The sequence below is a fragment of the Talpa occidentalis genome, unplaced genomic scaffold, assembly GCF_014898055.3.
Source record: "Talpa occidentalis isolate TD23 unplaced genomic scaffold, MPIMG_talOcc4v2.1 talOcc4.11, whole genome shotgun sequence".
Classification (NCBI taxonomy): Eukaryota; Metazoa; Chordata; class Mammalia; order Eulipotyphla; family Talpidae; genus Talpa; species Talpa occidentalis.
This window is the reverse complement of record NW_023601104.1, coordinates 52,104,494-52,116,901: the sequence shown is the minus strand read 5'-3', so window position 1 is coordinate 52,116,901 and position 12,408 is coordinate 52,104,494. Positions and strand designations below refer to the sequence as shown.

Sequence of the window (12,408 nt, the reverse complement as noted above, 5' to 3'; positions counted from 1 at the left end):
AACAGTTTACCTAGGGGAAAAAGTAATTTATCCTAGGGCCTGCATATTTTCCTCCTTCTCACCCAACTAGAAAATAATCAATGACCCAAAAGCTTTCACCCAAAAAATTATCTTGTTCATCTCAATCCAGATCTATCATGTTACTTTAAAATGGGATTGAATGAAAATGGGGTTAGAAACCAAATTTTTAACTGTCTCTTCTGCTTCCTACTTAAATAAGAAGTGATAAGATATTTTTGCAACAGAAATAATTTATCTTTCCAAAGTATTTCTAAAAACAGTTTAATTCTAAGAAAAGACCTCAGTACAGTATAAGCCTGTAGTCAAGGCCATGTATTGTGAGAACAATGGAATTTTATTTGAGATACAGAACTCTGTTTGGCAGTGAGGTAGTAGGTGTCATCTGCAAAATGAAGGTAATAAACATACCTCCTTCAAAGGACTGCTGTGAGAGTTGAAGGAGATTGAAAAATGTTCATGTGCCTGTGTATATTTATCTTGACAGAGTACCTAGTACATAGCAAGTATTGGACACATTTTGGCGATTTCCATTTATAACAATATTAACAAAAGTCCACAGGATTCCAGGTTAACATTTTCCTACATGGTACAGTTAAAAAACAAACTCACCACTTTTGGAACTAACAACTTTGAGAAACAAAATACGAGGACTGCCATGCAATTCACACTACATAGATTTATGGGAGGCCTGGCATAGGCGCTTGTGCCTCTTCCAGAGGTTTCTCCAGTTGGTTGATGAGGGTCAAAACTTTGACCCATTTTCAGGGGAAACTGCTATTAATGCTACATCAACGTTAGGACCGCACTTTCTGTTCACCCAGAGGATAGACTGAATGTGCCAGTTTGCTTCCTGAGAAGGAGGCACAACGAGCGTGTTGATATGTGTCACAAATCTCTAGAAGTCCCTAGTTATCGTCTTGGTAAACAACGTGATCTGTATTTCAAGCTGGAACTAGGAGGGCAGAAAAAAATTGGCAGAATGAAGAGTGCATGTGGGTATCAACATCAGTTCTTGGGTGGGAAAAAATGTAACTCCTTTATAAAACATTACAATTACTTCTTTTGTGTCTAATATCTATATATCGCATTTTATATTAGGAAAGCTCATCTCCTTGAGTGCTTGTCCACTTTCTCGTGCCTGCATTTTGGGTGTGACTCTTCTGATTGGCCCAAGGGCCCATTTTTCCCTGCCAAGAGACTCTTCATGGGAAATGGTATGGTATGGGGGTCCTGTAGCACTCATTTTACTGTAGGGCCATAATGCTTACTTTCTGGATCCAGGACTTTGGGTTATAAGTAATAAGCCCAACTCCAAAAGATCTAAGTAAAAAAAGGGAAATTATGTGACTGGATATCTCAAAGAATCAGAAGCAAAGGGTGATGCCACTACTCAAGAAAAGTCAAGATACAACAAAGTTTAAAGAAATCCTGGCAGCCTACTCATACTTAAAATACCAGAACTTCTCTTTGCCATCTTGCTTCTTGTGTCCCTGAAGGGTGGCTTCCTTCATTTTTATCTCTGCAGGTTGACTTTCTCCAAGGGCAGAACACATGATGCCATTGATATCCTAGCTGCAGATCTTAGAATTTCAATCACAAAGAAAAAGATTGACCTTTCTAGTTCCAACTCCAAAATCTGGGTTAAAAAAAAAATCTGCTGTCTCATTTGGATCAGATGAACTGGGATGGTGACAGAATATTACTTGGTGAGATGTCCAATCAATTGCTACCTACAGGCAATATCACACTATAATAATATGGCGGTTCCAGTGGCTTTAAAAAAATGAGCCATTCTCAGCAGAAGAGGTGGCAGCCTAACCATGCCATAGATATCCACTACTGCGGGAAGACACCATGAACGCAATGCTGACAAGTTGATAGTCCTCGTTTCCCATTGGCCAGCAAAGGCTGCATTTGGTCTTTGAGAGTTTCCCTTTAAAACTGTTCATTCACTGTTAGAAATTTCAAGATGGTAGAATGGCTAGAGGCGATGGGGTGGGGGTAGGATAGTCATCCTATTAAATGAAAGGAACCATCAGAAAGAAAGGAAGGAGGGCACTTCAAGGAAGCATTGCCAACATGAAGCAGAGGTCCCTGGACCTCCCAGCTCTTTTCAGATTAAACCCTTATGGTCCCCCAGCTGCCTCTCTCCCCTCCTGCCTTACACCTCTTTTTAATATTTTCTCCCATCATGTTTGAAATAAAGACCTTCTGTGTTATTTATAAGACTTCTGTCCTCATCCAGAAAAGCAGTGTGCTACTTTAGGCAAGAGTTTGAAGTGAGACAGTTAGTCTATTCAGAAAAGTGCTTTCCCATGTCCCCTTGTTTTGTTTTGTTTTGTTTTTTTTCTCTTAGAATAACAAATCCTGAGGGTTGGAGCAGACCAATCTCAAGAGCCCTCAAATCCATCCATTGCTGGGCACATCCCACCTCTCCATGAGTCACATGGCAAGTGGTCTTCCAAATTGCTGATCACATACCACACAGGGAAACTTACCACTTTCTAGGAAAGCCCATTCTAGCTCCAGATAGTTCCTACTAGTAAAAGTATTTGTTTGTATTAAGCCCCTATTGGGCCCAAAATAGTTCTTTCCTCATTGCAGCTCTTTGTTGTTCCTAGATCTACCATGTGGAAACAGAAAAGTCTGATCTCTTTCCTAAATGTCTGCCTTTCAAGAGCTCCGTGTGTTCAACATATCTCTCCCTTCTGATCTTTCTTCTCCAGACCGAGCAGTTGTTCTTCCTTTAACTATTTTCTGTTGTATGGCATTTCAAATATCTATCTAACTTAACAGTCTGTTCTAAAACCTTTGCTTACTTAAATGGTCTTCTTAATCTCTCCCTCCCCTAACAACCAAGCATAATCTTCCAGATGTGGAAAGATCAGCACAGATAGAGCAGAACTAATAACATCTTTCATTATATAAAACTTATATTCAGGAAAATCACATTAATCTTTTGGGAAGACCTAATCTATGCTTAGTCACCCTCGGGGTGACAATTATATTTCAAAATCGTTTACAACAAAATTTAGATTATACAAAGTTGTGATATTTAAGTTTCAAAAGTTTCTAAAGGAAAAAAGTGCTGATATGAGAATTTCAGACATCAAAAGTTGATATTGGAATGGAAGGAGGTATGGCAGTGGGGAATTCATGAATCTCATTCTTCAAATCACATGTCTGCTTTCCTTCCTATTAGTAATGCTAGCAATATCCATTAAGTAAAAAATAGTTGGCAAAGAAACCCATATCAGAGGATCATTTGATTCTTTTTTTTATCATCATGAAATCCATATGCTTAATAAATATTTGTGTCCTGGTATCTGGCGCTCTCTCTCAAGTACCCTAACACACACCCACCCCTCAAGGGGTTACCTACGTACAGTTTAGAAGCTGTAAGACAAACCCTTTGCTCCCCTCACTGAAGAGTGCTATGTAAGCCAAGAAATCAAAAAGCAAGAGATTTCCATGTTGAGTTGGGTGGCACAGTGGCTTAGTCCTAATAGACGCTTAACTTTCTTGTTACAAAGGCACAGCTAGAAGCAGAACCCAATTTAAGGAAGTTGTAGTGAAACTCGAAGGGTCAGAGAAGCTCCAGCCTTATGTTAAATGAACTTCCTGACATAGTGACATGAACTTCCTGCTCTTATCTGTAACCTCTTATGTGTTCACCAGGAAAACTGATTACCTTAGAAAATAAGAGAATACTATATACTATTCATATATTTTTAGGTTTAATATATATATATATATATATATATATATATATATATATATATATATATTCCAGGGCAGACATATTTTTAATATTAAAACCTAGTAAGAAATTAGTGAGTTTTACTTTTTAAAAATCTTAACATAAGCATTCATTTATTGTTTGTTTGTGTTTGTTTGCTTGTTTGTTTTGAAAAACATCTGAATATGTGACCATGAGTCCCTCAACATTGGCAGCAAGAGCTGACCCAGGCTCTGTGAAATGGCACATCAGCAAGGGATTTTGACATTTCTTCTGTCAGCACCATATGTTCCTGTATTCAGCCCTCCCTGACCTTCCCCAGTCAAGGAAGTTTTAAAAAGTTAAAAAATTATACCTAATTAACTACAGGACTGGGAGCCCAAGTTCCATAGCCATACAGTGTGTTAATTCCCTAAAATTAAGAAATTCATCACCTGGCTAGCCTCAGACAGCTTTCAGTCTAGTGGGTTCAGGTATAACCCTATCTTTTTTTTAAAGATTTATCCATTTATGCATACAAGAACCGGGGTACAGCCCAGAGGTGCAGGGGGTGAGAGGACTCACGAGAGACAGTGGGGAACAGAACAGGCAGACTGACCGAAATACACTGCTGAGGGGAGCAGCAGGCAAGTCAAGAGAGGTCTGCTGTGCCATGTGGGTAGTTCCCTGGCTGGGGATCGAATTTGTGCTGCGGAGGCCGCCAACAGCGTCACAGTGCTGTGCTCAACCCTTTGTGCCACCAGGGAGGCCCAATAACCCTATCTTAATTTGGTTATCATGAGGGAAGAAATGTAATATTATAATAGACAGCTTGATACTACCTACTACACAGGGGAATAAATAAAGTCAGCATTCCTTAGTGAGGCACAAGGGGTCAACTTCATCTTTAGATTGCAAGTCAGGTTGTTTAGCAACTTGCTAAGGGATTCTAGTCACAGTAGCATTTCTTCTTCTGATCATCATAGTGCTAATAAACATGGAATTCATACTTCACTCTTTAGAATAAATACAGAGGAGGTCTTCAACACTGGCATATTACATTGAATAACTGGGAGTACTTTAAGATTTGTTACTTTATTCATCAATAAAGGCAGAATTACCTTTTCCCCTAACCCCTTTACTTATGTGAAATATTTTCTTTCTCCCATAGGTTGTTTGGCTTTTACAAGGGAATCCTGCCACCCATCTTGGCTGAAACACCAAAAAGGGCAGTAAAGGTAAGTATTCTCACCAAGTAAAAATAGACTATAGCAACAGCTGTATCATTAAAACATTCCACAACAAACTATGGGAGATCAATGTGAATTAAACATAGACATTCATAATTCTAATGCAAAAATTGTAGCATAATTTTTATTATAAGTAGACATGGTAAATCATTCCAATATTGGTTTGCAGCTTTTCATTTTAGATAAAGGCACTCCCCTCCAATGGGAAAATTATATAAAAAAGTATAGTGCTGAATGAAACTCACATAATCAAACCATGGCATCAACGTGGTTTTCACAAAATTATTGGACTTTTTCTCAAGGAAATTCATATGTTTTCCTTTGGAGCAATAATTATTAAAGAAAGAGAGAGGGAGAAGAGAAGAGAGAGGATATGTGGAAAACCTTTCTCCCCAAATCATTCCCTTTATAAGAACAGAGTAAACTAACAGACTGTACTTTTTTTATGAGTCTCATATAACACATTTATTTGGCATGCTAACTTCACCCCTATCTTTTCTGTTTTCACAAAATTATTACTTCCACTATCCTAATTTCCATCTCTTTAACCACATAAATATGGAGGGTTATGTGCCACTTGCTGGTTCAGTATGTGGATAGGAACTCAGATCTGGCAAGACCTCCGGGGGAGAAGGAACTAAATCAGATCACTCTTTCATATGTTCTCTCAGACAAAACTCTGAACACAGTGACTCTGCCTGGCATTGCCCACCCCCACCTAGCTGACATCAACCATATAAGGCTTTGTCTTTTCACAATAAGGCTAACATAAACTTGGACTGAAAGACTTCCTTTCCAATAATGACATAAAGTTTTTTTGACATGCATTACTCAATTTGTATTCCCAATATTTCTGAAAGGTAAGAAGGGCAGCTTATATGCTTTTACTCAGTAAATTAAGAAAGTGACTGGGTTAAAAATGATAAAATAGCCAACATATATACACAGACACCATACTTTCATATTATGTCAAAACAGTAATTTAATAGGATTCAATTTGGGTCTAGAATTCAGAAAGCAAAGCTTTAAAACATACTTTCTCTATAAATGCATCTTCTTTGTTGCCATAGTTTTTGTAATTTCATGTTACTACTTCAATACAAATTTCATTATGAGAATCTGAATCGCAGTAGAGAATCTGGAAAAAGTTCACCAAAGTACACAAGAGGGCTGAATTGAATTATGAAACGGCTTCACTTGATAAAAGATTGCCCAAGTAAACAAACAGAGCAGAGTTCCTGTTCAAAAGGAAAGTCACTTTGTCTCCATAGAATAACATATTCATTTGTTCAGTGTTTTACATGTATAAATAAAGTAAATTACAATTAAACTTTTTCCTGAAATATTTTTCCTTAATACTTTATATTGGAGACAAGTTAAACTTTAAGAGGATTATGGTTTATCAATGTTGAGCAGTCTTTCACAGAAGAAAAAAAAAGTTGAGCTTTACAAAACTGAGTTAGACTCTTTGCAAAAAAGCAATGCTCCCTGCCAGAACAATGGTTAACAGATGAACTTTTGGGCAACTGGATATGGTGTATGTGTCCCAGACATCTTGTTTCAAGTAGACTTTACCTTAAAATTATTGAGACATATGGTAAGTACGTTGGCTTTTAAAGTATAACTTGGAGTTCAGTGTATCTTTACCAGATGGATAGCACTGGTTTTTCAACACAATTTTCGAAAACATTCTTCTTATAGTTATTTATCTTAGGATTTGTGAGGAAAAACAATCATCTGATTGTAACGATTTCATACATCATAAACTGCTCCATTGTACATTATCAAAGCTTATTTCAGAAAATATATTCAGAGAATTTATATAGGTACACAAACACATACATAATGTACATATAACTGATTTAAATATTTTATATAGATATTTATAATGTATCTTCCTTGGTACTGACACTACTTCAGTTACAATCATTAGCTATAATCAAAAACAGATGATGCTAAGTTTTTTCTATACTTTTTATACTTTGAAATGAGAGTCATCATTAAAAAATAATATTCCTTGATGTTAAAAAAAAATGAAACTTCCCCCTTCATAAATGAAGGCCGATTAATATTGCGGTAAGCAAGAAAATGAAGGAAATAAAGTAAGGAGACTGCTGGTCCCTCAGAGACAGGAGGCACCATATTCCAGGTCCCCGGTTCTGGCCTTCAGCTCCACAGGTCCAGAAACATGACTTTTCCATGGTCAGACCCTCAAGGACTTCCTAGTGCTTACCCAGCTCATGACAAATTATAAACTGTGAAAGGTTTTGTTTCACCACTGTATCCCCACACCTATCACCATCTCTACATAGTATATGTAGAGTTGATATGAGATTAATTTAATGCATTTTAATTATTAATTTAATTTATTAGAGGAGCTTTTTCTGTCCTTTTCCCCAAAATTCCCATATTTACTATTTAGGATTTCTAGAAGGTCAGGACTTCATTTCTGGCCAACATAAAGTTAACAAGGAACAGATTTATTCTCCTGAATGACAATAAATGAAATGAGTAAATTATAAGAAACCACCATTTTCAAGCCATTGGACAAGGATAGCAATGGATGGAAAACAAGTAAATCGCCCCCCTTATGTTTTACTCCCTTGATGGGATTTCCAGGCCCAGGGTCAGTCAGGTGGACTTCCTGGGTTGAAAAGGAGCTAAAAGGCCGGAGAGAACAAGACAGTTAGAGTTCTCAGGACAGAGTGCTAGAGGAGAGAGAGCCGCCCGGAGAGAGAACTGCTAAGACCGGAGAGGGATACCCGAAGCTCTGAGCTAGGGATTGACCATTCTGTGCATATAAGGAAACTAGCAAGACCCAGAAAGGAGTTGTCCAAAGGATTAGAGGGAACGATACTTGGCAGTCACACAGGGCGGGGAATAGTGCCTGTTCCCACCAGTCAAACTAGAAGGCTTTGACATCCACGGGGCATTGAGGGGAGGAGTCAGGAGGGATTTGCTGCCATCATGGGAATAATTAGCCCTCTTCTGAGCAATGCTCAAATCCCAATTCCTAAACAACAAAACGCAAGTGAATCAAGCTGTTTCCATGTACTAGAACTGCATTCCAGAAGAGTATCTTGGAGGGCAGTTTAGTCACCAGATTGTGTTTAGTCATCCATGCTTTAGTGAGCATGGATGAAGCTATCTGAAGGGCTGGGTCACCCAAGCAAACTGTGCCAACCTCCCCTCCCCAACCTCAGCAGTGGCCTATGTGATCCATCCTCCAGCCTCAGCCCGTCTCCCAAGAATGAAACTAGCCAAACCACACATTTCTAGATTCCAATACATAGGTTATATATAACATAAATAATTTGGATTCCTAGGTTTAGATTAGATTTCAAAACTCCATAGTCACACATTTTATGACATTGGTAGCTTTATTACATGTTGACTCTCCTAACTGCTTCTTTAGAGTGTAATTTCATATCGTAAATGACAGAGTATTTTTATCACATCTATAAATTAACTAATGTTGTCAGTGAGAAATTACTAAAATATTCCATGAAGACCATTAAGGAGTAGTATTATACAAAGAGGAATTAAAGCAATACTCAATACAAAGAGGAATTAAAACAATAGTCAATCTACTAATTCTAAGAATATATTTCTAGTATAATGTCTTCTAAGCTTTGAACATGGAAGGCATCCAGTTTAATAGTTGATGAATGAGTGAAGATTTTTAGTAAATACTGATTTCTAATTGTAATGATAATTTTAGTGTTTCCTTTCTTAAAATATTGTTTTATTTTATATTCAGTAAATTAGGTTTTGATTGCAAGGTGAAATGAAAACTGTTTGTTTTCAGTTTCAGGCACTGTTTGATTATTTAGAATATGGGTTAATGTATTATTCATTACTTTTGAATTTACTACATTAGCAGTTAATCACTATGACCTGCAGGGCTTTGCTATTCCCAGGAAACTAAGTCACTTTATTCTAGTCCTTCACCAAAAGCTACTGATAAGACTGTTGATAAACACCAATTAGCTCTTATTAATTTGGGTTTTTTTTAAGTCTTTTTTTAAAAAAAAGATTTATTTATTTATACAAGAGCTGGGGTATAGGCCAGAGGTGCAGGAGGGTGAGAGGATTCACCAGACACAGAGTGGGGAGCAGAACAGGCAGACAGACCAAAAACACTGCTGAGGGGAGCAGCAGGAGAGGCAGGAGAGGTCTGCCGTGCCATGTGGGAATCTCCCTAGCCGGCCGGGGCCAAACCTGCGCTGCCAAAGCTACGGACATCTTCACAGCACCGTGCTCAACCTGCTGCACCACCAGGGAGACCCTCATATTAATTTATTTTTTTAACAGTTTTATAGATATTATAGATGTAAAAGTGTGGGAAATTAAAGGATAAAAACCCTACAGTTTATGCTAAGTGAAATAAGTCAGAAAGAAAGAGACATATCAGTTGATTTCACTTATAGGCGGAATATAGGGAAACTGAACAAAGGGTAGGGAAAAAGACAAAACTTGCAAACTGACCATAGAACTGAAGTATGCATCAGGGGAGGAGGAGGTAGATGGGTCAAAACAGGGGAGGGAAGAGCACAGGGGACTATGGTGATGAATCACAGGTGCTATGGTGATGGGAGAACTTTGGGGGCTACACCTGAGTGTAGGGGAACTGAGGGGAGAAAGCAAATATTGTGCAAAATGAGCAATGATGTAGGAAAATAAATAAGTTTATAAAAAGGAAATGTTAAAAATAAGATGGCAAACCTATAGTAACTCCCAAGGTGTAGAATTGAGATTCCCTGTCAGAATTGCTTAGTGACCTGCAAAGTCCTTGTCCCCAGACTTCTCCATTGAGATCTCTGTTTGGTTCTTAATCCCTGTAATGTTGGGGAAGGAGGGTAGGAGGGAAGGATGAAGAGAAAAAGAAAGGAAGAAAGAAGGCAGGAAGGCAGGCAGACAGGCAGACAGGCATCCATACACTGGAAGCTTATGAGGTAACAGCAAGGGCTTTTGGAGGTTCATCATCTCCTAGACCCAATGAGCACCCCTTAGAGCAGTATTTCCAAAATGTTGGTCATGACCCATGAGTCATGAAATCATTTTAGTGAGCCACTAAATATAACAAGTGGTGACCAGAGATTTTGGTAATGAAATAGAAGCAGTCTGGATCAAGAAGATGTGGTACATATACACAATGGAATATTACTCAGCAATCAAAAAATATAAACTCATGCAATTTGCAGCAACATGGATGGAGCTGAAGGGATCATGCTCAGTAAAATAAGCCAGAAAGAAAAAGAAAAATACCAGATAGTCTTACTCATAGCAGGAATTTAGAAAACCTAAATAAGGGACCAGGAAAAAGACTAATTATAATAAAGTAAAAATCAAAATCCACAAGCAACTATAAACCAGAGACATACTACGGAGTGGGGAGGGAGGGCGGGGGAGGGAGTAAGATCAAAACAAGGGGGCGGGTGGGAATTGTATGGGGACTATAACAAGATGAAAATGCATACATTGTGCAAAAATGAAAAATGATGCAAAAAATATATAAAATTAAAAAAATAGAAGCAGAGCACATTACACATAGTAAGGAGGTAAATTTTGTTTTATAACAATGTTTGGTTTCAGTTATAAATACAAATGTGCACTGCAACCATTCATGCTCATGCACTGGGTAAATATTTTTTATGTAGACTGTAGTAAAAGAAAGTTTGAAGTCTTGGCTGAGAAGCTGCCCACAGCCTCTGCAGCACCAGTTCAATCCCTGGCCACTGGCAAGGGTCCCACATGGTGCACAGACCTCTCCTGCCGCTCGCTGCTCCCCTCAGCAGTGTACTTTGTCAGTCTGCCTGTTCTGTTCCCCACTCTGGCTCTGGTGAATTCTCTGACTGTACCCAGTGCTTATATAAATAAATCTTTAAAAAAAAGAGAGAGTTTGAAGTCTTATGCCTTGAGGAGCCCTGGGCTTCCAGGGTCTCAGAAAGCAAGAATACCTCCACAGCATGAAATTGCTAAGGCAGAGAATCTCTTCCCCAACCACTAACAATTGTGATTCAGCAATGAGTTGAAAGCATACATAGTCTATGGAGGACTTAGGGGGAAATCTTAGTCCTTCCACTCACTACAGGACACTGATCTATAAAATGGGCATTGTGGTGGCACTATGTATCCTGTCACCTGGTGATGCTGTGTGGATTAGCTGCAGCAGCACATGTGAAGGCCTTGGCATGTTTCCTGGACCACAGCAGGCTGCCATGAGTGATACCTGCAATTGAAGCATCTCTGGTTCCTTTGGTAACGCATAGCATAGAAAGGGAATGTAAATCGAAACTAGGGTTTTCTGAAAGGCTCCTATGTGTCAGGCATCTCAGTAAATCTTCCTTAAATTCTTGTACCAAGAACTACTCTAAAGGTAAGTTGTGTGGTATTGAGTATTAAAAAGTTTAGGTGACCTGTCCGCACTTCACCGCTAAGTAGCATAGCAAGGATTTAGATCCAGGACAGCTCCCCTTGAAATCCCAGGAAGATGACTGTCAAAGAATAATGATGGTGATGAACATAAAAAGAAAGAAAAAAATAAATGATTTATACGGCTTAGGACCATATCCCTTTTTTTAACCATGGCAATGGCTTCTAGTACATATCTCATCAAAACAGTGGGAGTTATTATCATCCACTAGTACATTAGACCAAGAAGGCAGGAGTTTCACTTTGTTTATTCCTGCAGCCCCAGTGCTTAGAACAGAAGAGGCAACCAATAAAAATTTGTTGGATGAGTTCCTGCTCTAGAAAAATCTGCATCCATATTAGATCTAAAGAACTGTGGTGCAAAAGTTATTCTGGGTCTGTGAGCAAATCAAAATTAATCCGGTGATGTAATGACTCTTGAGTTGCCCAAAGACTCGTTTGAGCCACATCTACACAAAACTGCCTCTTTCTAATAAAAGTATTATCTTGTCTCCAGATGCATAATTTATTCTTGTCCCATTTTCTTGAGTTATAAAGTAATGAAGTAAAATGTAGTTGGGACCATCAAATACTCATGCCACTTGGGAGTCTTGAAATAAGATTCTAGCAGGACCTATGAAAGAGAGTGTTTCCTCAGTGATGTTGGCAGCTGCCTACCACAGTACCCAGGAATAAAAACATCATATTCCGGGCCTCCCCGGTGGCACAGTGGTTGAGCGCTGGACTGTGAAGCTGCCCACAGCCTCTGCAGTGCCTGTTCGATCCCCGGTTGCTGGGCAAAGGTCCCACATGGCGCGCAGACCTCTCTTGCCACCCGCTGCTCCCCTCAGCAGTGTACTTTGGTCCTTCTGCCTGCTCTGCTCCCCGCTCTGGCTCTGGTGAATTCTCTCACCCTCCCACGCTTCTGACTGTACCCAGTGATTGTATAAATAAATAAATTAATCTTTAAAAAAAAATCATGTTCAAACAATGTAGAATGCAGAA

The 12,408-nt window shown here is 38.8% G+C and overlaps 1 protein-coding gene across 4 annotated transcripts in view; it reads left to right on the top strand.

Moving 5' to 3' along the window:
* Positions 1 to 12,408, top strand: part of SLC25A21 (solute carrier family 25 member 21) — a 439,643-nt gene that overhangs the window by 384,416 nt on the left and 42,819 nt on the right. For all 4 annotated transcript variants that reach the window (XM_037501835.2, XM_054689960.1, XM_054689951.1 and 1 more), the window contains one exon: positions 4,911 to 4,977. In XM_037501835.2, coding sequence (XP_037357732.2) covers positions 4,911 to 4,977 — 67 coding nt within the window. The remainder of the gene's footprint in view (positions 1 to 4,910; positions 4,978 to 12,408) is intronic.